The following is a 23,450-nucleotide window of genomic DNA, read 5'->3' on the forward strand; positions in this document are numbered from 1 at the left end:
TGACCAAAGCTCTGGACACAGTCCCCTTCGGGTACCCTGGCGTGCTTTGCTTTCAGGGGAATAGAAAGATGACTCGGGGCAGGTAACAGTCCAAATGGCGACTCAGTTTGCCACCTGTGAGAGGAGAAGGTGGGACGAGATGGTCTTTGAGGGACCCTGAATCAGCTCCTGAACATCAACATTCGCCTTCCCTTTTGTGGATGAGAAAACTGGGGCCTGGGTTGTTAAGTGAGGAGCCCATAGTCTGACAGAACCAGGTCAGAGCTTGGCCTTGCCTCCTCATGCTGTCCTCCTTGAAATGTCTGGATACTTCTTGATCAACACCTAGCTGCAGCGGCCCCCCTTTTGGAGTCTTCCTCAACCCCCCAGGTGGGCAGCGTGGACCCTCTGCACTCCACAGAGCCCTGTGCTTTCTTGTGGCCCTTGCACATGGTAATTGTTCACCCACTCGTTCATTCATCCAGTTATTTACTGAGCAAATACAACGCTCCTGGGACTGTGCTGGGAGCTGGGGATGCAGAGGTGAACAGCCGCATGAAGGTTTTATTACGGTGCCTGCCTGCTGGTCTGTGGTCCCGTGAGATCATAAGCTCCCAGCTGGCAGAGGCCCAGCCCTGGCCACCTGTGTATCCCCAGATGTCTGGGGGCACTCACAAGGGTTGACCAAAACCCTCATCTCAAATGGCAACATCCTCTGATCCATCTTAAGAGCAAAATATTGAATGTAATATTGCATCATAATATAGTGTTCCCTAATTCCAAACCGTCTTCATTGGACCATCCCATTACCTGGCCTAAATCAGCGAGGTTTACTCTGTTTCTCCCACAATGTCCTTTACTTGCAGCCTCTGTTCAGGTGACCCATGCTGGCCTCTCCTCCCCTGCAGCTAGAGCCCTGGTTTGGTTCTTTCTCAAGACTATGTGCAAGCCAAATCCAGCCACAAGACAAAAATGGCTTTTGCATTTTAAAAAGGGTTGCAAACAAAATAAAACAAAATAACACACAAACCAGGCCATGTGGCCCACAAGCCTAAAACATTTACTATCTGGTCCTTTACAGAAAAAAGTTTGGTGACTCTTGCCCCAAGAATACTCACTATTGTTCATCTTAATTCACTGTTGAAATTTTAACAGGATAATCTCTAAAGCCCACCTAATGCCAATAGAGTTTGATACACAGGAACATGACAGATCCAACACACACATAAAAGCTGAGAATGCCAAAAAGAGTTAGGATGGATTGGTTCCAAAACAGCCTTCTAAGACCAACTAAACTGATGAAACGGGGACTGATGAAAAGTGCTGCTGCGGCCACATACCTGGGCATCCGGTGTGAGATTGGGCAGACTGCTCCCCTCAGGGAGTTGGGGCTGTAACTGGGTGTGCGCCCACCTACAAGGGTGCAAGGGCTGGGTGTCTCAGGGCTGCCACCCCCACCCCACCCAGAGTGGCTCCCCTTTATCTGTTTTCTACACTGGGGCTCTGTGTGAGATTTCACTCTTAGAAAGTGCCCCACAGCTTTCCATAGCCTAAAACTTTCTTCCAGTCCAGGGGTCCAGCCTGTGGGCCAAACATGGCCCATGACCTATTTTTATATGATCTGCGAGCTAAGAATGGTTTGAAAATTTTCGAATAGTTGGGGGGCAGAGAGGAGCAAAAGGGGAATAATATTTTATGACACATGAAAATTTTATGAAATTCAAATTTCCACATCCATAAATAAAGCTTTACTAGAGCTTAGCCACACCCGCTGGCTTGTGCACCGTCTGTGCTGTGTCCGCGCTGCAACAGCAGGGCTGTGTCACCGCGACAGAGACTGCACACGGTTCTCCCATCACTTCACACGGCTGTCTGATGCACTTAAATCCCAGGCACAGACTTATCCCTCAAATTTGCCCCTTGGCCTGCAAAGCCTAAAATATTTACCACCTGGCCCTTTACAGAAAAAGTTTTCCTACTCTGATCTTGCCCAGCCTCCACTTTTTAAACACCAGAAAACTGAGGCCCAGAAAAAGGAAGGACTCCCTCAGATTCTCGCGAAGCGTTTGTGGCAGGATTGGGGTCTCTTTTTGCGTGTTCTGGCAAACAGGACAGGAGGGGCAAAGAAGAAAGGGAGCACGACAGGACAGGACAGAGGACAATGGCTCCACTGCCTGGGGAAGACCAGCCCTGCCCTGACTTTGGAGTTAACTAGAAGGGGTGAAAGGGCTTCAAGGGTCAAAGCACCACATAAACCCAAGTGATGGGGTCCCCATGACAGTGCTGACTTTCTGTTCTATAAAGCTCTATGAGGCTGCACCATTTTAAACGATATTGGGCTCTGCTTATTTTGGTGATGCTCAGTTGCCCACGTTGCTCTGATCTCCAACTGGCCCCACCTAGCCCCCTCCTAGGCAGAATCTTCTTGTCCTAGCCTGGCCTGGGCCCAGTGTCAGCTCTGGTCTAATAATCAGTGACATGCAGTTCTTCACTGATGAAGACTGGAGGCACTTGCCTGTCAAAAAGAGTCTTCAAAATACACTTGGGAAATTAAATTTTAGTATTGCTTGAGCAAGGGGCTGGTCACCTTCTGGCTAATCTGCTTTGTGTATTTCCGAGGTCAAAGTCTTAGGCAAACAGGGCAGAGAGAGCCGCTTAAGAACCCGAGAGAGGCTGCATGGGCCTGGCTGGCAAGTTCTGACTCACCAAGGTGGTACTTACTCAGCTGACTTCCAGAAGTGTCCAGGGTGGGAGAGCCGCCGGTTCAGCTTGGGCAGTTTTTCCAGCATGTCCATCAGCACAGTGAAGCTGGGCCTCTCCTGGAGGTCAAAAGCCCAGCAGGCAGACAGGATCTCCTGCGAATGGAGCTGGCATTAGTGGACACACTGCTTGGGGTGGGGGTGGGGGGCAGTTGGGGCAATCTGCACAGGGTCCCTTTGATGCTCTCACCACCCCCTAGCTGGTAGGCCCCTGAATACCCTGCAGGTGTTAATGAGACATGTTCATTTCCTGAACTAGGTTTGACAGCTGCATTTCAGAAACGCTCCAGTGCTTCCAGTTGAAAATGAAACATAAAAGCTTCCTTCTCCAACCTTCTTCTGAGACCTCAATGAAATACAAGTAATGGAGTTTAAAGCTGGATAAATTGGTAATGGTAAAGAGATCAGAAATGGGATCACTGCTCTTCAGTAGATGGAAAGTGGAAGGAAGTGTACCGACAGGCAAAAAAGATGTCCGGAATGTGTGTGATGGCGCTACAATGGAGGTGGGAACCTCAGTTAGTGAGAATGGAGGCTGGGGGTGACAAGGACTAAATACAGAGGCATCAAACTGAGAGTCAGCAGAAGCAGCTGCACCTGCTGGTCCCCAAACAAGCAGCCACCACCCCGGAGACCCAGGGCTGCCCATGTGGATGTTGGTACCCACGGGGTAAAGCCCTTCTCCCTTTCATATTTCAGCCTATCGACTCTCAGGATCCACTCATGTACACGGCATGCTCCTTCAGCCTTCCTACTAAGGAAAACAGCTTGTGAGAATACAGGCCTGCAGAAAGTGCTCCCAGAATGGGGCAGAAAGTGCTCTCAGGACAGGGCAGAAAGTACTCCCAGAACAGGGCAGAAAGTGCTCCCAGAATGGGGCAGAAAGTGCTCCCAGGACGGGGCAGAAAGTGCTCTCGGGACGGGGCAGAAAGTGCTCCCAGGACAGGCAGGAAGTGCATGCCCACTACCCAGAACCAGCATCCAGGCTTTTGTTCTCAAATATGACAGGAACCTATGAGGTTTCCCATCATGTCAGGAAAGCCAGAGAGAAACCAAAGATGCATTTCAGAAACGCTCCAGTGCTTCCAGTTCAAAATGGAACATTAAAGCTTGCTTCTCCAACCTTCTTCTGAGACCTCAATGAAATAAAAGTAATGGAGTTACTGAACTTGAGGAAATGGGGGCGGGGTGGGGGGCTCCAGAAGCTACTTGTAGTCATAAAACAAAACCAAGGTGCAAAAAAAAAAAAAAAAAAAAACAGAAAATAAGGACGTGCTTAAGAATTAAAAATATAATTTCTGAGACAAAACATTAATTGGAAAAAAAAAACAAAACATTATTTGAACTACCAGAAGGCAAAGTCAAGGAAATCCCCTAGATTGAGGACAGGATGTTTTAGATAAGGTTTAGACATGGAGACTCCATTCATAAGGACAAAATTCTGTTGAATAGGAACTCCTATAAGAGAAAATAAAGAAACCAGAGGACAGGAGATTATAAAATAAGTAATAGAAGAAAACTTCTTGGAAAGAACTCAATAAGAGTCTCCAGATTTTAAGAGCCCAATAAAGGGCCCTCACCAAAACAAAACAAATCTATATTCAGACATATCTTTATGAAATTTCACTATAAAAAGGAAAAAGGGAAGATTCTAGACATTTTCAGAGAGAATAAAACAGGTCACCTATGGAAGATTGAGAATCAGACCAATACCAGATTTCTCAACCACGCACTGGACAATCAGTACCCAGCAGAGCTGAATCTTCAATGTTCTGAGGGAAAATTATTTTGAACCAAAAACTCTACTCCTGGTGTCAGGACAAAATGGGGACTTTTTTAGGCATGGAAGGATTCAACGATTATCTCCCATATATCCATTGGGAGGCAGTTTCTTAAGTTTCACCCTCATTTTGCTGGACTGCAAATAAAGAAAGGGGAAAACACGAGATAACAAGAAATGGTACAACTGCCCTACGAATGAATGAAAAGAAACAGAAAGAAGATCCTGCTCAGCAGCCCAGAATCCTATAATAAAAGAAACTAAAAAGCTCTGAGAATAGAGCAGATTTGTGGAAGGAGCTGCAAATCTCAGGAATATGGAGAAGATGTTTGCTTCTTCTCTCAATGAGAAAAAAAGAAAGGCAATTAGCAGCCAACAAAATTGTGGGGAGCCTTGGAACAACTGACAGAATGTAAGACAAGAGACGCCCCATGAAGAAGAAAATGTGGTCCCGGTGAACTACCAGCTCAGCAGCTAGAGGCATTACGGCTGATGGAAGAAGAAAAAGTTGGTGCCTTTGGAGATGGTGCCTGGGGTGAGAAGGAATGGGGTAAGGGACTGCTGGTTTTCACGAACCCTTCCGGCTTCTTGATTTCTTCCTGTGCAGGCAGACTTGGATACTAACTGCCTGGATGCTATGGCGGCCTCGGCTGAACCATACGGCAGTGGCCACTCAGAGAGCATGACATGCTCTTGACTATGACTCAAGATATTTTTTTATAGCCATTGGCCAACACCCACACTGCCCCCCAGCATTAACAGATTAAAAAGAAAAGACTCGACAAGATAACCTTCATGAGCCAGAAGTTGGCTGTGCCAGCACTTTCTCTTTGTCCCCACCTGCCCACCCATCACCCCCTCTCCAAGCTACTCTTAAAGAGCTTCAAAGAAGGACCCATAACCTGGCACTACAGGAAATCCTTTCAAATCTCTAACTCAATTAATTCAGAACTCTGACTACACAATGGAATTACCCGAGGAGCTTTAGAATTACAAATTAAAAATAAAAAAATTACCAAGGACCACGGCCCTATTCCAGGCCAACTAAATCAGCAGCCCTGGCGGGGAGGCCCTGGCACTGATATTTTTAAAGAGCTCCAGGATGATCCTGGTGTGCGGCCGTCACTGAGCCCTAACTCCTTCCAGCCCTCACAGAGCTCCGTGCTCTGCTCCAGCACCTCACGCCCTGAGGCATTTCACACCCTCTGCTTTAAGTCCACAACCAAGCAGAAGGGAGTCGGGATTGCTGCCAGAACATTTTTTTTTACTAAGAACATTTTTTTTCTTTCAGATAAAACAAGCATACATACGTACTCTGGTTTATACAAAGATGTCTTTAATAACTGTATTGGAAAAGGTAAAAATTGGAAATAACCTAAAGTCTAATGACAGAGAAGTAATTAAATTTGCATGTCACCATAGGACAGAATGAGGATTTGTTAATGATTTGAGGGAATGTCATGTGGGGAAAAAAAAGTCAAGATTAAAAAAAAACCGGGGCAGGGGCAAAGGAAAATGTTTTACCTGCCAAAGTCTGGCTTATGAGAGTTGTCTTTCTTGATGAACCTTTTTAACTTAAGTTTTAAAAGTCAGCTATATGGTATGCTTCTGATTTTGTTAAAGATGTGTTTTTTGTTGTTTTTTTTTAGAATATAAGTTTTTTAATTTTTATAAACAGCTTATCTGCTACAAAGATAGTTTACCCAGCTAAGGACATGTGTATTTTAAATATTATTTAAGAAGGTCGGAGGCAGCAACCGCTTCGGCTACCATCGGAGCTGCACCCAGAGGCCACGTCGGAAGCCAGAGCCCTCAGCCACGGCCTGCACCTGCGCTGCCCTCCACGGGCTCCCAAGGGTGCGTCATGGTGAAGGTGGCCTGCAACTGGCTCTGGCCCAGGAGGCGGCTGAGCAGGACACACCCAAGGGTGGTGAGAAGCCTCTCACGCCTCCATCCCCACCACTACCAGGCAGGGCCCCAGATAAAGTGGAATCGGTTGGTGAAGGCAGAGGCCGGCCTGGAGCTCTGGACGGGCATCTGGGAGCCCTTCCTGGAGCAGCCCACCGGCACCAGCATGCTACATGCAACCAGACGGCACGGACTACGACGGAATCAAGTATATCATCTTGGGTGAGCCTTCTACAGAGGTCCCCGCTGCTTCCTAGCAGACAATTCAGGAAAACAGAGAGATCTCTGAGGGAGATGAGGTCAAATTCACCAGGGTGTCTGTCTCAGTGATCCTGCCAACTCTGTTCGTGACTTGAACCCAAAGGTCACAGCTACTTTATATCTAAAGCTGGATAAGCGCTAATTGCCCAAAAACCTATTGGGGTTGGTTACTTATTAACGTTGAAGCTGGAACCAATTTGCCCCAGTCCTATCTGATTTGTAAACACATGGTTATCACTGATCACACAGAAAACATCGACTGTGCAATGCAAGGAAACTTAAAACTGCAACTCAGAGAAACCATTAAAGGTGTTCAGAAACGTGCAGTCAGCAATTGTATTACGATTCAGCATTTTGAAAACAAATTTGCAGTGGAAACTTGAATTTGTTTTTGAACAGTGAAGAAAACACTGTGGAGAAAGATTTGCTACCATAGCACATAACCCCACCATTTGTAATTTTGTGTAGTGATTAAAAAAAATATCTTTCATGTAACACATGAAGCTTCACAATCTTTTCATCTCCTAATTCAATTAAAACCATTATTTTGGCAGGGGGGTGTGGGAGACTAGTGGGAAATAAAGAAAAGGTTAACAGTGGGGTGACAGTGGATGGCTTTCATTTTCTTCTCTACGCGTCCCTGTTCTTTTCCCCTTTACTGGAGACTGTGTTTGGTTTTTAGACACCTGCAATGGCAGAGCCCCTCACTGGTCCCATTTCTCAGGTGGGCGACCAAAGGACAGCCAGGCCAGGTGCCCCGGCCCCACCCTCGATTCCCGCTTCCCTCTCTGGGAGCAGGTGGATACTCACGCTGACTTCCTTCCCCAGGCTGGCAGAGGCCAGAACGCGCTTCATCCCTTCCCCGCTTCCGATCTGCCAGATGGAGGCCTCAGCGGCTTGCTTCTTAAGGGGCCAGTCTCTTGCCTGTAGCTCATACCACACGGTCCTGCGGAGACCGTGCACACAGCGTGAGCTCCCTGACGCTGTCCAGCTCCCGCCCCCTGGGCCCTGCAGCCAGAGGGTGGCTGCTGCAACGCCAGGAGCCTGGCCACAGGATCCAGGGTCCTTTTCCAGCCCTTCCTCATCCCTCCAGGCTCCCAGAGGCCACGATGGCATCCTGGAGATGCCCGTTGGGTATCAGAGATTGGTCATGGGCTCTGAACTGAAGGGGGCATCAGCGGTTGCTCCAACCTGAGCCTCGGCGCTGCCACTTTCTCGCCATGAGGCTCCGTCTCAGCTGTTGAACCTCTGAGGGGTGGGCGCCTGCTTCGGGGTGGTTGTGAGAAGTAACCAACGTGCCAAGCTGCGCCCTGCACCCAGGGGTGCTCAGGGAATGACACGGTCAAAGGCCCGGGAAGGGAGAGATGGTGGCCGAGGCCACACAGTGGGAAAGATAGCCAGAGAAATGACAGGGTGGCTGGGGTGGGGAGGCCTTTTGTCAGTCTGTCTGCTTGCCCTTGTCCTTCCTGACTTATTCAGGGACTGCGTCGCACACAGATTTGCATCGTCCACCACAGTGGCTGCTTGCCACGTAGGGCCATCGAGCACTGGAGACAGTGAGAGTCCTAACTGGGATGGGCTGTAGGTATAACATACACCCCAGATTTTGAAGACTGTAGAAAGAAGGATGTAATGATTCAGTAGGTTTTTATATTGATTACATGTTGAAATGACAATATTTTGGACATACGAGTTGAATAAAATATATTATTAAAATGGGTTTTTCTGTTTATTTTCCAATGTGGTTACCGGAAAATTTTAAACTTTATACATAGGTCACATTATATTTCTATCGGCCAGCACCCCAGCTCTACCTATGGGGAAAGAGAGTTTGTGGGGCACTAGGGGCTGGCTGGCAGGATGCACCACTCTCCCAAGGTGGAAGGGACTGAACTGGACAAAAGCTTCTCATGGACCAAAAACCTTGGCCTTGGGCAGTTCTTGGTTAGCTCTGGAGAGTGTGCTCAGGGCAGTGGGGGAGACCAACAACAGTGTTAAGTATATTACACAATCACCTAAATTCAGTCCCCACGAAACAGCCCCATAAGGGAGGTGCTGCTGGTCTCCCTATTTTATAGGTGAGAACGCAGAAGGCCAAGGAAGTGGACACCCTGCCTAGTAAGTGGCAGAGCCAGGACTCAAAACCCAGGTCTGTTTTCACTCCAAAGCCTGGGCCTTAAATACCCCAACTCATGCTCCCCCCACCCCCGCCCTAATGGCCACCAGGGCCCTCTCTTTTGGCCACCCTTAGCCTCGGAGCCCCAGGAGGAGGGACGCCCTCAGCTCACCCAAATGCATAGACATCAGCAGCCTTGGAGAACGGCAGCTGGTCCTCGTCCTTCCCGGGGGCCATCTCACGGACGATCTCGGGGGCCAGGTAGCACAGCCAGTCATGGGACAGCTTCAGCTGGTTCTCACGCCTGGGGGACAGGAAGCCAGGGCAAGGTCACCAGCCTTTCAGTCAGCAGCAGGACACCTGCCTGGTAAACCTCAGCCCCAGGCCCGGCCCATCACCCACGCACCACCCAGAAGGCAGCATGTGGCTCCTGCACTTGCAAAAGCACCATCAGCTTTGGGGGGAATGTCACAAAACGTCAGTAACCAGGCCTTTTTTAGGAAAGCAGGCCCAAAATGGGCATTGGCAGGGAGCTGCACTTGAAGGTGCCTGATTCTCTGTGCTGCGAGAGTGCGGCGCAACTCTAGCCAGGAAATCTCAAAACTGCGACTCCAGCCTGGCTGCACTCTCTTTTCTGTGGTTTCCCCAGATGCTTGGGGAGGAGCCCTTCTCCTTCAAGATTTGGGGAAAATAAAGCTGGATGCTTTTTCTCGTAACAGGTTCATGAGCCCTGGCCCCTTGCCCAAGCTGGCAGGCAGACAGTACAAATGTGAATGAGGGGACACAGTCTCCAGTGAGGGCTCTTGCCTTAGAATCAAGTGCTAAGAGGGACCAAACTTCACCCAAACCCAATTCTGCACCAGAAGCACAGGAGCAGGACCAAGGCAAACCCAGCCTTCCCTGCAGGGTTGCTCATCAGCTACTGGCAGCAAGCATGCCCACCCGGTCTCTCCCGGATGCCCCAGGCCAGCTCACCGTTCCTCTCGGACCACGCCTGAGATCCCAAACAGCCCGAAGTCTGTGATGACCACTTTGCCGTTGTCATAGAAGACGTTCTTGGATTTGAGATCTTTGTGCACAATGCCCTTGGCATGCAGATAGCCCATGCCCTGGAAGATAGCGGGCTCACATCAGGGGGTGCACAAGGCTTAGGAGGCGTCGAGCTTCCACCCTGGGCCAGGCACTGGGTTACATGCTTCACCCAAACGTTCAATCTTCCCAATCCTATGCAGTATATTGTCCCCATTTTCCAGAGAAGAAAACTGAGGCTCAAAGAGCCAGAAGTCACTTTCCCAGGCCACACAGCAATTAAGTAGCAGTGCTGAGATCTCATCTCAGGCCAGTCCATGCTCTTTGCATGCTGCCAAACAGCCACCTCAGACTGGGACCTGTGGAGCTGAGGGATGAGGTGAGGAGGGTGATGGGTGGGGTGAAGGCGTGTGAAGAGCTAAGATATCATCTGTATAGGTCACAAGGGGTCCAGGTGAGCTGGGGTTTCTATCAGGCTCTGCAGGGCTGGGCTCTGCCCTCAGACTGGGGGAATAGAGAGGGATTCCCACAGGAGTCCCCAGGTCTGGGCAACCCCAGAATCTGTGCTGTAGTAGAAGGAGCACTGGATGAAGACTGAAATCCCGGGTTCGAGTTCCATCTTAGCTCAGATTCTAGCTCTCTGTGAGACTTTGGACACATCACTCAGCTTCTCTGACCCTCAGTTTCCTCATCTGTCAAGTGAGAGGACTGGGGTGAGTGGGGGGTAATTTCTAACCGATGCTCTATTTGGACTGAACAATGAGTCAGGCAAGTGGGATGTGGGTGACCTGACCTCCTCCAAGGTCAAAGCCGCCTTCTAAAGCCAAGCTCAGGACTCCTGTGTCCCCCAACAGCCCTGGGAATGGGGGCAAAATGTCACAACTGGAATGGCCATCACACCCAGCTCAAAAAGAAGCAAATGTAAATCCACCTCTCTGTCTCCCCACACTGCTGGATGCTTCACACCCGAGGGCAAAACCTTCCTGGCTTTAAAGATATCTGGGGGTGAGGGGTGGGAAGCTGTGGTCTGGGGAAAGAAAAGCCACTTTTGGGAAATAGAAAGAATGAGAGCTGAGGCAGAACCAGATAGAGCTCCTAGCCAGGGCGCGGCACGAGTGGGTCTGGGGCACATCAGAGGAGAATTGAAACAAGGCTGGGTCCGCGGCTTCCCCTCTGAAGGGGATGGGGGGTGCCGCCTCCACTTCCCTCGGGGTGGCTGAGCACTGTTGCCTGAAATGGAAGCAGGGGGTTCCAGGAAGCAGTAACTTACTCCTTCCAAAGTGCCATCCTGAACGCAAGACAATCCCTAAAATACCTGACCATTTCTCAAACCAAACCAAGCACAAGCCTTCCCCAGTAGCCAAAGCCAAAGACCCGACCTCGGGGTGAACAGGGACCAGTTGTGTGCGGGGGGCAAGCTGCTGTACCCCTTGAGCCTCTGCCCCCTAAAATGAATGTCAAGCCCTTAAAAGGCCAGTTGAAAGAGACATGATGGAAAACATTCTCTTCCCGTCCCATAATTTCTCAGCGCTTCTACAGCAGCACAGAAGTTCCAAATCCTTTAACCAAGGGTTGTGCCCCTTTTATTTTGTTTTGAGCCTCAAAGCATCAGAGATAGTGTACAAAAAATTCAGAAGTTCACAGCAGAAGGGGGAAGCAGGTGGTTTCTCAGCAGCACAAAAACCAAATGAATCCAGCAGAGTGGTGGCTTCTGGCTCTGCAGCTCCAAAACCTTTTAGTGAAGTCTCTCCTGTCCTGGAATCCTTCCGGGTGGCTCATTCATTGGGGCTCAGCCTGTCAGCACCCAGACCCTAACTCCCCCAGTGTTTTGATAATCAGAAAAAGGCTGGGGGGTGGGGAGAAGGACAGAGTGGGGGAGATGGAAGGGAGCAGAGCCTGGCACTTTTGGGGGAAAATGAAGTAGCTGTGATACTCTGCAGCTGCCTCCAACCTCTCTGAAATCAGACAGACCACAATCGGATGCACTCATACGATAGTTTGATTTTGGTCTTCAAAAAGTTTAGTTCATTAGTTTAGCTGTGTGAAAGTCATATAAGGAAATTCTTGGTTTGTCCACAATATCATTGTGATTTTTACCTTTTCTTTTCTGAAGATACAAAATGAAATTAAGGAAGAATGGGAAGGAGTGAAAGGAAGAGAGAAAGAAAGAGAAAAAGTGGAAAATGAAGGAGGGAAAGACAGAAAAGGGGAGAAAACTTGGTGGGGCTAAAGAGAAGGCTTTCCAACTAAAACAACTGAAAAAAAAAAGGAGACTGCCCCCTATCCCACAGGTGTTCTAGTGTTTATTTGGGGCTGTATATGCTAAATAAAGCAACAAATAAGCTTTTCTCATTCTTTTATTCAATTACTTTTTTAAGAAAATGATGAAAGAAAGCGAAAAGGCTGCCTGAGTTGAGCCTGAAGGCCTGCCCTCATGAAACTTTGATTCAGAAATTTTAAGGTAAAGAGTGGGTTCTTCTTTCAAGTTCCCTGAAAGTAGAAACCCATCTATCCTTAACCCAATCCAACGAGGGAGGCTGTGCTGTTACCCCCATTTTACAGAAGAGGAAGCAGAGGCTCAGAGAGGCTAGGCAACCTGCCCAAGGTCACACAGCTGGTGGGACAAGGACTCAGACTCGGGCCATCTGCCTCTAAAGCCTTCTCACTTAAGCACCCTGCTGAGTTCCTCCCCAACCAATTCAACTCTATAACCACAGACCAAGTAAACAGCTTCCAGTTCCAAGTGGACGAGACAGGGAGCAAGGTGGGAGATGGCATCCTGCCCAGCAAGAGGGGGGAGACGGAGCAGGAAGGATGACCAGAAGCTCCGGGACTGGCCGGAAGCCCATGTGCTAGCTCTCAGCAGCCGGACGCTCCTATTACCTTGACGATCTCCTGAGCAATCTGCCTCGTCTTGTTGATGTCCAAAGATGTCTTGGGGTCCCTCACGAATGAGTGCAATGTCCGTCCCTTGCAGAAGCTGTTGAGAGTGGCAGGGTCAGTTAGAGGTCTGGGCCGGTGCAGCTCAAACCCACCCTTGTGGAGCAGGAGGAGCCCATGGGGAGAGCATCCCCACCTGCTGCCTCTGGAGGGCTCTCTCTGCCCTCCACGACCGTGAGCAACAGAATTGCTCTTAACCAAGTCTGCCGTCCACTCCTGAGGCCTGGCCCGGTGTGCACAAACACACACACAGACACACACACACTGTTCCCCAAGGCCAGGGTCTGCCTGGAACAGGACAGTGGATTCATCAAAGCTCCAGCAATTCAGAGTAGCCAATTCTCAGTGGGTTCCAGGCAGGAACTCACCCCAAAACTCAGACGGGGAGACAGGAGGGCAACATCAGGGCTGACTCTACTGATTCTCATATTCTATTATTTTTTTGATCACTGGGTTTTTATTATAATAAAGGAGTGTGCAAGGAGGGAGAAGGGGGTGGGGTGGCTGTGAGAGGCATGAGACTGATTACTAGAAAAGGGGCTCACATTTTGGGGTCCCCACTTGCCTTGACTCCTAAAACCAAGAGTGAGGAAGGGCCTAGAGAGAATGTGTGGTTCACTCCCCTTTACCAGGGAGAAGTGGACTTAAACCATCTTAGAAAGAGGCTATATTTTAGGCAAATTATTCCAGGGTTAAAATTCCTGGAGCCTCAGGGACTTTGAAAACCAGGATAAGGGATCTGGAAGACTGGTTGATGGTCCTTCTCCTTATCTGTGTTTCATTTCCTCTCAGTGCATTCTAAAGCATACTACAGTTTTTTAAATTGAATATTTCACTATTTCATTATGTATGTCTCCTTTAGTTCAAATCTCTTATGGAATTGGGTGGATGAAGGAGAGGGAGAAAGGGAGAGAGGGAGGGAAGGAAGAAGGGAGAAAGGATGGGTGGATAGATGGATGGATGTGAGGGTGGATGGATGGATGGATGGACAGTGGTAGGGGATGGGATCTGGGATTGCTCGGCTCTCTAAAGCATCAAGCTGTTGTGCTTTGAGCTGGGATTTTAGTCCCTTGGTGTGTTGACCCTGTTGACTTCACATCACTTGGGAGTTCTAGTAGGTGGTTACTTACTATCTGATAAATAAACAAAACGGAAATTAAGTTTTACTCAGTAAATACAATTTTTTCAAAGCACAGGGTCCAGCTCTAGGAAATGTCATCAGAATATTAACAAGGGTTCTCTTGACTCATGTGATTACAAGTGATTTTTATTTTCTTCTTGAAACTTCTATGCATATTCCAACATTTCTTTGCTTATTTCATATCACTTTTCTTTTACTTCAAAATAAACAATTGTTTTAATGCCATGGGCAAAAATGTTTAAATTTCACAACCCCTGGTGTTCTGGGAAAACAGATTCTCTTGCACACTGATGGTGGGAGTGTAAAAGGGTGAACATGTACTGGAGTGCAAATGGGTGATGGCACATCAAAATGTTAAATATGCATATTCTGACTCAGAGCAAGAAATATACTCACAGAAGTTCATCGAGATCTAGAATGAGGATGTTCATCAGGACAGAGTGTCCAGCAAAAGGGGATGGTTAAATAAATTACAGTGCAACCAGTGACCAGTCTGAGAGAGCAAAGCCCAACTGTGCAACTCTGTTCCCAATTCCACTCCACTCTCAAGGCCACCATGATGGAGTGTAGCATCGACTATGGTGGTAGCACTCACACCACCGAAACCGCCAAATGCTATGAACTAGGACTTCCCGCCCCACCACTAAAGAGCTGGTTGGTAAACATTTGCGAACACACCTGTGAGTTCAGCCCCACAGTGGAAATACCACGCAGCTGTTAAAAGTAAGGTAGAGGGAACTAAGATGGCGGCTAGCTGAGACAGGACGAAAAAACGCCTCCGTGAAAAACACTAGCTAAAAACCAGAAAGTGACCTAGAATACCGGTTACAGCGATGCACCAACTGGATGAGGGCTCCTAGCTCCAGAGGGGCCATATACTTGGTGACACCGGGAGTCGGCATTCTGAAACGAGTGAGTAAGCTGGCTGGAAGACCCGCAGCCGCGCGGCGGGCTGGGGAAGCCAGGGTTCAGCGTATGGACACCAGCTGGCTGTTTAAAAAAAAAAAAAAAAAAGGAGCGGCTCCAGCAGCAATTGTGGGAACCATGCAGAAAAACACAGCAAGAGGGGGCTGGGCTGGCCTCTTGCTGTCTGGCCGGGAAGATAGCCTGCAGCAGATACCCTTGGGTTCAGGGGAACGGAGGGGAGAGCCGGAAGCAGAAAGAAACCCCGCGGCTAGCAGCTGGCCCCCCGGAGGGCTGGATAAACTCCTGCCTGGGGCCGTGCCCACAGCCCAAAGCCCTGCCAGTTGTCCCGGAGTTGGGAAGGAGGAATGGTGCGAGGAGGAGGGGGCTGAGACGCCCTGCTCGGCCATTTTTGCTTCGGGCTGGGAGTGCACTGCCGCATGGCCCGGCGGCCCGGGGCTTCCCTTGTGGGACGGCGCACACCGATGACGTAGCACAGCCTTCCCTTGGCTGAGCTACTGGAGGAGCGCGGCTGGGAGGGGGATCCGCTCAGAGAACCCAGGGACACTACACCAAGTCTGGTGGTTTATGGATCAGCGAGAGTGAGAGGCTGGGGCTGAACTGAAATGAAGGCTTAGACTTGTGCGGCGGCCTTGAATCTCCGGGATCCTGGGGGATTTGAACATTAGAACTGCCCTTCCTCCCTGGCTACCTGTACACACGCCCCACATTCAGGGCGAACAGCTCCAGCAACACACCCAAACTGAGTTCTTCAACTGAACCCACAAGAATCATTTCCCCACGCAAAGTGGAAAAAAGGTTGAGAACTGACTCGAGGGATATAGGTGACTCACAGACGCCATCTGCTGGTTAGTTAGAGAAAGTGTACGTCACCAAACTGTGCTCCTGAAAAATTAGATCGATATCCCTTTTTCTTTACAACTTGAAAAAGCCCTATCAAGCAAAACAAATGCCAAGAGGCCAAAAACAACAGAAAATCTTACTGCATATGATAAAACCAGAAGATATGGAGAATCCAACGCCAAACACACAAACCAAAATATCGGAAGATACAGTATACCTCACAAAGTTAATCAAAGATCTACAATCAAGGAATGAAAACATGGCAAATGATTTAAAGGACATCAAGAAGACCATGGCCCAGGATATAAGCTACATAAAGAAGACCCTAGAAGAGCATAAAAACACATAGCAAGAGTAAATAAAAAAACAGAAGATCTTATGGAAATACAAGAAACTGTTGGCCAAATTAAAAAGACTCTGGATATTCACAATATAAGACTAGAGGAAGCCGAACAACATCTTAGTGTCCTAGAAGCCCACAGAACAGAAAATGAAAGAACAAAAGAAAGAATGGAGAATAAAATAAAAAAAATCGAAATGGATCTCAGGGATACAATAGATAAAATAAAACGTCCAAACTTAAGACTCATTGGTGTCCCAGAAGGGGAAGAGAAGGGTAAAGGTCTAGAAAGAGTATTCAAAGAAATTGTTGGGGAAAACTTCCCCAACCTTCTACACAATATAAATACACAAAGCATAAATGCCCAGCAAACTCCAAATAGAATAAATCCAAATAAACCCACTCCAAGACATATTCTGATCAGACTTTCAAATACTGAAGAGAAGGAGCAAGTTCTGAAAGCAGCAAGAGAAAAGCAATTCACCACATACAAAGGAAACAACATAAGATTAAGTAGTGACTACTCAGCAACCACCATGGAGGCGAGAAGGCAGTGGCATGACATATTTAAAACTCTGAGAGAGAAAAATTTCCAACCAAGAGTACTTTATCCAGCAAAACTCTCCTTCAAATTTGAGGGAGAGCTTAAATTTTTCACAGACAAACAAATGCTGAGAGACTTTGCCGATGAAAGACCTGCCCTACTTCAGATTCTGAGGGGAGCCCTGCTGGAGGAGAGACAGGGAAAGGAGAAAGAGATATAGAGAATTTTAACAGACATATATAGTACCTTACATCCCAAATCACCAGGACACTCACTTTTCTCTAGTGATCACAGATCTTTCTCGAGAAGGGACCATAAGCTGGGTCATAAAACAAGCCTCAAGAAATTTAAAAAAAAAAACATTGAATATACTCAAAGCACATTCTCCAACCACAATGGAATACAAATAGAAGTCAATAATTTTTGAACTGTAACTCCACTAGTTACTTCCTACATGATATAAAATACACAAACTCTAAGGACAAATCAGTGGTTTTGAACTCAATGTAAAATATGTAATTTTAGACAACTATATAAAGGTGGGGGAATGAAGGAGTATAGGAACATAGTTTATGTATCCTATTGAAGTGAAGGTGGTATCAAAGAAAAACAAGATTGATATGAATCTAAGAGGTTAATTTTAAGCCTCACAGTAAACACAAAGAAATTATCAGAGAATATGACCATAGAGATGAAAAGTAGAGTTTGGGTTAAGAGAAATGGGGGAAGTGACAATGGGGAGTTAAGAAATGAGTGTAGGATTGCTGTTTGAGGTGAAGGGAAATTTCTAGTAATGGATGGTGGGAAAGAGCATTACAACATTCCAAACATGATTAATCCCACAAATGAAAGGCTAGGGAGGGGGTGGAATGGGAAGATTTAGGCTGTGTATGTGTTTCCACAACTGGGAAAAAAAAAAAAAAAAGGTCAGTCTAACTAGATGACAACTGAATACTAAGGATGAACTTGGATGGGACAGGACAGGTGGCTCAACGGGACACAGTTGAGACATAAGGAAAAGGAAATACAGAATGTAAACTTAAAAAAAAAAAAAAAAGTAAGGTAGACCTCAGACCTACAATCAAGAGAAGAAAGCAAGGTGTGAAAGAGTATGTCTTTCCTGTCTTTTTTTAAAAAGGAATAGCTAAGTAGGTACAAATCTGTGAGTACAGGCACACATCTCTGTTTTAACGGAAGGAATGTTAAGACGATGGTCACAGCGTCCACCTTTGGGAAGGATCACTCAGTTGGGGCAGGAAGTTCACTTTGTAACTTCCTGGAATGTTGGAATTTTCTCTAACCTTAGAGGGTACATCTTATTTGTTTTTTAATGTCAATAGGGTTCTGTGAACGGGAAATCATGCCCCGTGGTTTGTTTTCTTCCTTGTACCTCTTTACATTAAAACTTCCACTGGCTCTGAGGTGTCCGCAGAAACCACCGGGCTCCCGGAGGAGGAGACTGAGCTGGCCAGCCCTGGTTACCTGGTGATGATGGCCAGGTGCGGGGGGTTCATGCAGGCCCCCATGAAGAGCACCACGTTCTCGTGCCGCGTCTGCCGGTAGTTCATCACCTCCTTCTTGAACAGCTTCAGGTGGTCCTGGTTGTGGCCGTCCATCTCCAGCAGGCGGATGGCCACCTCGCCATGCCAGCGGCCACGGTGCACCCGGCCCCAGCGGCCCTGCCCGATGGGCTCGCCCAGCTCCACCTGCTCAAAGGGGATGTCCCATTCCTGCAGGTACACACTGGTCTGGCTGGCCTTGCGAGAGATGGGGCCCCTCCAGGGCCGGCGGCAGCTCGGCAGGTCGTCCACCTCATCCTCGTCGTCTTCTGCCTCCGACTTGCCAGCCTCCGGCTCCTCAGCCTGAAAGGAGAGGGGGAAAGAAAAGCAGGGATGGCAAGATCCAGGCTCAGTCAACATCTCTTCCCTTTCCCAGAGCCCCAGTCAAGTAAGAGGAAGGGGTCAGTGGCTGGCTGTGGACAGTGGGTGGGTCACGTAACCTCCCTGGACTTCAGTTTCCTCTGCCACAGAATACAGCAGTCGGGCCAGCTGACCACAGAGGTCTTCCCCTAACATTCCAAGATGTGCCTATGAGCAACATCTGATCATTAGAGGAGAGGGTTAACACCCCGACAAAGGAGAATTTAAACGCGTTCCTCCTTTCTGGGTATTCTTTTGTTCAAATATAGAATCTCTGACTCTCCCCTAGGCAGGAGCAAATCAGTCTGTTAACTTTCCCTAAGTCCCACTTCACGGCAGGGAGCCAGGATCAGTCAACACTTCAGTTCAAGGCTAAAGACAGTGGCTCTCGACCCCCCGCAAGAATCAGAATCAACAGGGAGCTTTGAAAAAAATACAGATGTCTGGATGCCTCCCAAACTGACTGAACCAGCCCCCAACTCCCACCCCTTCCACTCCCCACCCCTGGCTGGGACCCAGGCCTCTGAGCCAGGAAAGAGTAGCACAAGAATTAAGAGCCTACATGAGTTAGCTTCAAAAACAGAAAAGCAAAAGGAAGCTCACTTCACTCTTTCCTCATCGTTCTTCCCAGCTATGCAACAGACACCTAGAACAGTTCTTGCCAAGGCCCAGCCCCCTTGCACTCCCAGAGCCCTGCACATCCTGGGATGGGCAAGGGAGACGTGCAGAGAAGGGACCGTCCAGGGGCTTGAACTCCGTCACCCTCACTTACCTCCACTTCGTGATCCTCCAACACATCTGTTTTGGGCTGGTCATCGGGCCTAAGAATAAAAGAGGGTTTGTCAAGGAGAACCTGAGGCTGGGCCACTCTGCTCTCAGCTGGGCAGAGGACTCCTTGTGTGAGGCCTGAGACAATGGCCCGAGGTCCTAGATCTTACTTTGACCCCCTTGGCTGTGGCAAAGGCAGTGTGGGTGCTGGGGAAACAGGCAGGAGGCTGAGGACCAGGTCCCACCACTTCCCTTCCCCAGGCCCCAGCCTTCTCCAGGCTAACTTCGGGATGTGGCAGATGAGGGGTGGGCAGGAGCCACAAGGCCCTTTTCCAGCCTGACACCACGGTAGAGATTGAGAGCACATGCACTGGCCTTGGAATCCACCAGGCTTGTGTTTGAGAACTGGTTCTGTCGTTTCCTAGCTGTGTGACTTTATGCAATTTCTTAACATCTCTGAGCTGTTTCCTCATCTGTAAGTTGAGGATGACACAGATGCCAATACCTACTTCCCAGGGCTGAGGACCCCAGGAGGGGAGTGAGGTGCTCCGCACAGCTGCCAAGGACAAGGGCTTAGCAAGGGGGAGCTGCCTTTAGGAGGCATCTCTGACTCTCTGGCTCCTGGGTCACATGCAGCCCCACCCAATGTCAACTGAACAAAGGCAAATAAACCCTCTGGCAAAGTTCACTGGTCTAGGGCTGAATTTGCACAAGAAGTTCTCTCTTCAGCTGGCCCAGATACACCTCAGTGTCCAGAGCAGGAGGGACAGAGATGTTAAGATTGGGAGCAGGGAGGGGAGGCTGGTAGGAGGTGGTCACGGCTCTGAGTCCAGTCTTAATGAGCCCCCATGGAAGAGAAGGGGGACATGGGGTGGGGAGGCCTACCGGGTACTGTCTGCAGCATCGGGGGACAGGGCTGTCTGCGGAAAGGCCGAAATGTCTGGAGGAAACAAAACAAATTCAAAGCATGAGACATTTCCACTCCCTCCCGAAGACACAGTGCCTGAAAGTCTAGCACGTGCAGAGAACGCAATCCTCCCCAGAGCAGTTTCTTGGACAGGGCTGCACATGTGTGTCTCCAGTCCACGTCTGCTCGGACCATTTGTACTTTCCCCTAAAACAGTGCGTGGTGGACTCAGCCACCACAGGACTTGTTTTTGCCCACTCAGCTCTGTTCCAGGTAGGGACTCCCCCTCAGTGCCATTCCTGAGGCTGAACTGTCTCATACAAGGAAGCAGTAAGAGCACACTGGGTGTTATTTACTGGACATGTGGGCCAGACCCCCTTCTCTGCAGGAGCTGGTTGCAATGACCCTTGAAAGTAGTGAAGCCACTGGGTGGCTTTGCCAACAGAGGTCCTAGGCAGGGCCTGTAGGTGGCTCATTAGCGCCCCCTGGGGCTGGCCCAGCTGCTGGGAAATTTCCTGCCAGAGACAGAGGCCTCACCCCTTCGGCTTCTGGGTCTGGGACTCATTTGCAGCAGCTCTTATGGGAGAGGGAGAAATTAGTATACAAGATTGGACAGTTGGAGCTGACCCCTGAGCCAAAGTGCTAGAGGAAATCCTCCAAGGCTTTTACTGCTGCCTGGGTCTCTCTTTTCTCTTCCTTCCTCTCGACTCCTGCTCAGGGCAGCTGGCAGCCCCTGGGGCTATCAGGTAGCTGTGGCTCAAGGTATCAGAGGCCTCTCCCCTGTCTCCTCCCTCAGCCACCAAACCTCCTCCACCTGCCCTTCCTTCAAGGCTTTCGTCAGGGCTCCCTCTCCTTCTGAAGGTCATCTGAACCTGAGAGTCCTTAACATCCTCAGGACTTTAGAGACTTTGAGAACTGAATAGAGGCTGTGGGCCTTCTTATCAGGGATGTGCACACGTGCATCCAATGTCTTATGCAACATTTTCTGGGGAATCCTGGATCCTGGGAGCCTCTGTTTTTAAGATCCTCCCAGATAGTACTGCATTCTGTCCACAGACTACTAAGGGGGACATGATATTTCTACCCACCCTACACTGCTCAAATGTTTCCACAGAAGAAAAGCACACTGGGCAGCGGGAAGAGGGGGTGGGGGGAGGGGTCCAGGGACAAAAGCACTCCAAGGGAGAAGATAAAATGTCTCTGAACCCTTCTGCTTTTCCTTAAAAGTGTATTTTTGTATTCTGTTCCCAAACGTGTTCATGTTGTTTTAATTAAGAACTACAGTTTCCTTCCATATCTTCTGGAAAAGTACCACATTTCCTCAAGACTTCGGGTACTCCCCTGCACACCTTCCTAGAGCCAGCAACCAGGGAGGCTCTTACAGGGGAACTGCAGCAAAAGCGGGGTGAAACCACAGAGGCACCTCGGCTATTCACGAAGTCTCCACTGGGCAGGTCCAGGCCCCAGGCCCCTGACAGCCTGCAGAGGTCTGGGCAAAGCCATACGGATGGATATACAAATGCTCCAAGTCAACTCCTGGCGTAGCTAGGTTGAGGGATAGAAAACCTGGGATAAGCAATTACCACGACTTCAAAATAGGCCTGTTTAATCCAGGAAAAACACAATTAGCTACAGACACTACTGTCGAAAACACACAGAACCGTCACGTGGCTAAATTAGGACTCGAAAGTTGCAGGTTACTTGTCACCTTTAGCCTGGGAAACAAGTACTAATCTTGTAAATTCCTTAGGGGCAGGAATATGGTCAAGTGCAATGGTCAGCACATAGGAGATGTGCAAAACTCTCTTTTGCGGAAGGGAATCTATGAGATTGTCTTACCAAGTTGAAAACTTTTTTCCCTGAAACTTTCTGCCATAAGGAGGCATTTCCAACTGTGGCCAGCAGATGGTGCTGTGTGGTAAGGCTCGGAAAGGTGAAGGCTGGTGACCCGAAGCCGGAAGACCTTCCCAAACTGGGTCCCCTTTCTGCAAGACGGGGTAGCAGCCTCCCTGTCTTTAGGCAGGGGAGGATGTGGTGGCAGATACTCATAGGCATCAACAACAAGTCCTCTCCCCCCATTCTGCAAATCCGGATTCTAATCCTGCTTCTGCCACTTCCTGGGGGACCTGGGCGAGTCTCCGGGACTTTCTGTGCAGGAGGCTGGCCAGCACGGTTTCCAAGGTCCCTCCCAGCAAGCCCAGTCCCTGTGGGGAGGCTGCCTCAAGGCCACTCGCCCCACACCCCTGCCCGGCCTCGATTCATCGGCAGTCAGCTCTCAAAATGGGTGGGTCTGAGACTCAAGCACCTCCAAGGGGCCAGGGAGAGGGCGCCCAGGCGGGCAGGACAAGAAGGGGTCACAGCAAGGGGCAGTTAGTGGAACCATGCGAAGGACTCACCTGGAAAGATAAACTGCTGTCTATGATGAATGAAGTAGGCAGCTTTAAACAGAAGAGGAGGTGAGTCACGCAGGCAGAACGGCACACGCAGCGAGGGGCAGGGGGACGGGCCTCGGCTCCCCACGTGGGAGAAGGGGGCTGGTGACAGCCAGGACAGCCCCGCCTCCCACCTGCCCTGCCCCAGGTGGGCCTGGCCAGGATAGGGTGATCCATGCAGGAGGGAGCAGAAGAGCTGGGAAGAAATGGGTGCTGGCTGGAGCCCCCAGGGGTAAAGGGACTAGCCCTGGAGGATGGGGCTTCAGAGACTGAATCACAGCGGCTGCCTTGCTGCAGAGCCCTGGCCCACTCTGTTAGCCTCCCAGGCCCAATTCTCTGTGAAATGCAGTGAACCCAGGGGAGCAAAACACAAGGGGGGAGAAAAAGCGTGATTCTGGAAAAGTTTAACTGTGCTTATGTACGGAGGCATGGCCTCTGCCCCCTCGGCCCCATTGTTGCCACCAGAGGTGCTGAGGGGCCTTGGAGTCTCCATCACCAGCCAAAAAAAAAAAAAAAGAATCCTCTCTCAGGGGGGACTGAGAAGGATGCACTGGGGTTTGGAGCCTGACACGCCTGTTTCTAACCCAGTTCCACATTTACTGGGCTCTGGGACCTTGGGAAGTTGGTTGACCTGTCCAAGCCTCACTTGCCTATCTGTGAAATGGGAATATGATAAACCACCTTTCACAGGTTTTACCCTTGAAGATAAACTGAACTAACTGCTCCCACACAGTCCTGAGTCCTGGACAACAGGAGGTGTTCCTTCCCAGGGTTAATGGTTGTTCTCCCCTCATCAGAGAGAGGTGATCGTGGAGAGAGCAGGGGCTCTGTGCAGGAGACGAGGGCCCAGTCCAGGGACA

The 23,450-nt window shown here is 49.4% G+C and overlaps 1 protein-coding gene across 9 annotated transcripts in view; it reads right to left on the reverse strand.

Annotated features, from left to right (window-relative positions):
- KSR1 (kinase suppressor of ras 1) overlaps positions 1 to 23,450 on the reverse strand; it is a 170,322-nt gene that overhangs the window by 12,450 nt on the left and 134,422 nt on the right. For 5 of the 9 annotated variants that reach the window (XM_037809518.1, XM_037809510.1, XM_037809511.1 and 2 more), the window contains exons 11-19: positions 22,555 to 22,596; positions 20,137 to 20,191; positions 19,256 to 19,304; positions 18,047 to 18,426; positions 12,716 to 12,812; positions 9,779 to 9,912; positions 8,976 to 9,107; positions 7,498 to 7,633; positions 2,701 to 2,834 (exon numbers count right to left, since the gene is read on the reverse strand). In XM_037809518.1, the coding sequence (XP_037665446.1) occupies positions 2,701 to 2,834; positions 7,498 to 7,633; positions 8,976 to 9,107; positions 9,779 to 9,912; positions 12,716 to 12,812; positions 18,047 to 18,426; positions 19,256 to 19,304; positions 20,137 to 20,191; positions 22,555 to 22,596 (1,159 nt within the window). Of the gene's footprint in view, positions 1 to 1,319; positions 1,393 to 2,700; positions 2,835 to 7,497; positions 7,634 to 8,975; positions 9,108 to 9,778; positions 9,913 to 12,715; positions 12,813 to 18,046; positions 18,427 to 19,255; positions 19,305 to 20,136; positions 20,192 to 22,554; positions 22,597 to 23,450 lie in introns of all 9 variants that reach the window. The other 4 variants (XM_037809512.1, XM_037809515.1, XM_037809513.1 and 1 more) reach the window with 2 other exon arrangements.

This window comes from Choloepus didactylus, chromosome 18 (assembly GCF_015220235.1).
Source record: "Choloepus didactylus isolate mChoDid1 chromosome 18, mChoDid1.pri, whole genome shotgun sequence".
Taxonomy (NCBI): Eukaryota; Metazoa; Chordata; class Mammalia; order Pilosa; family Megalonychidae; genus Choloepus; species Choloepus didactylus.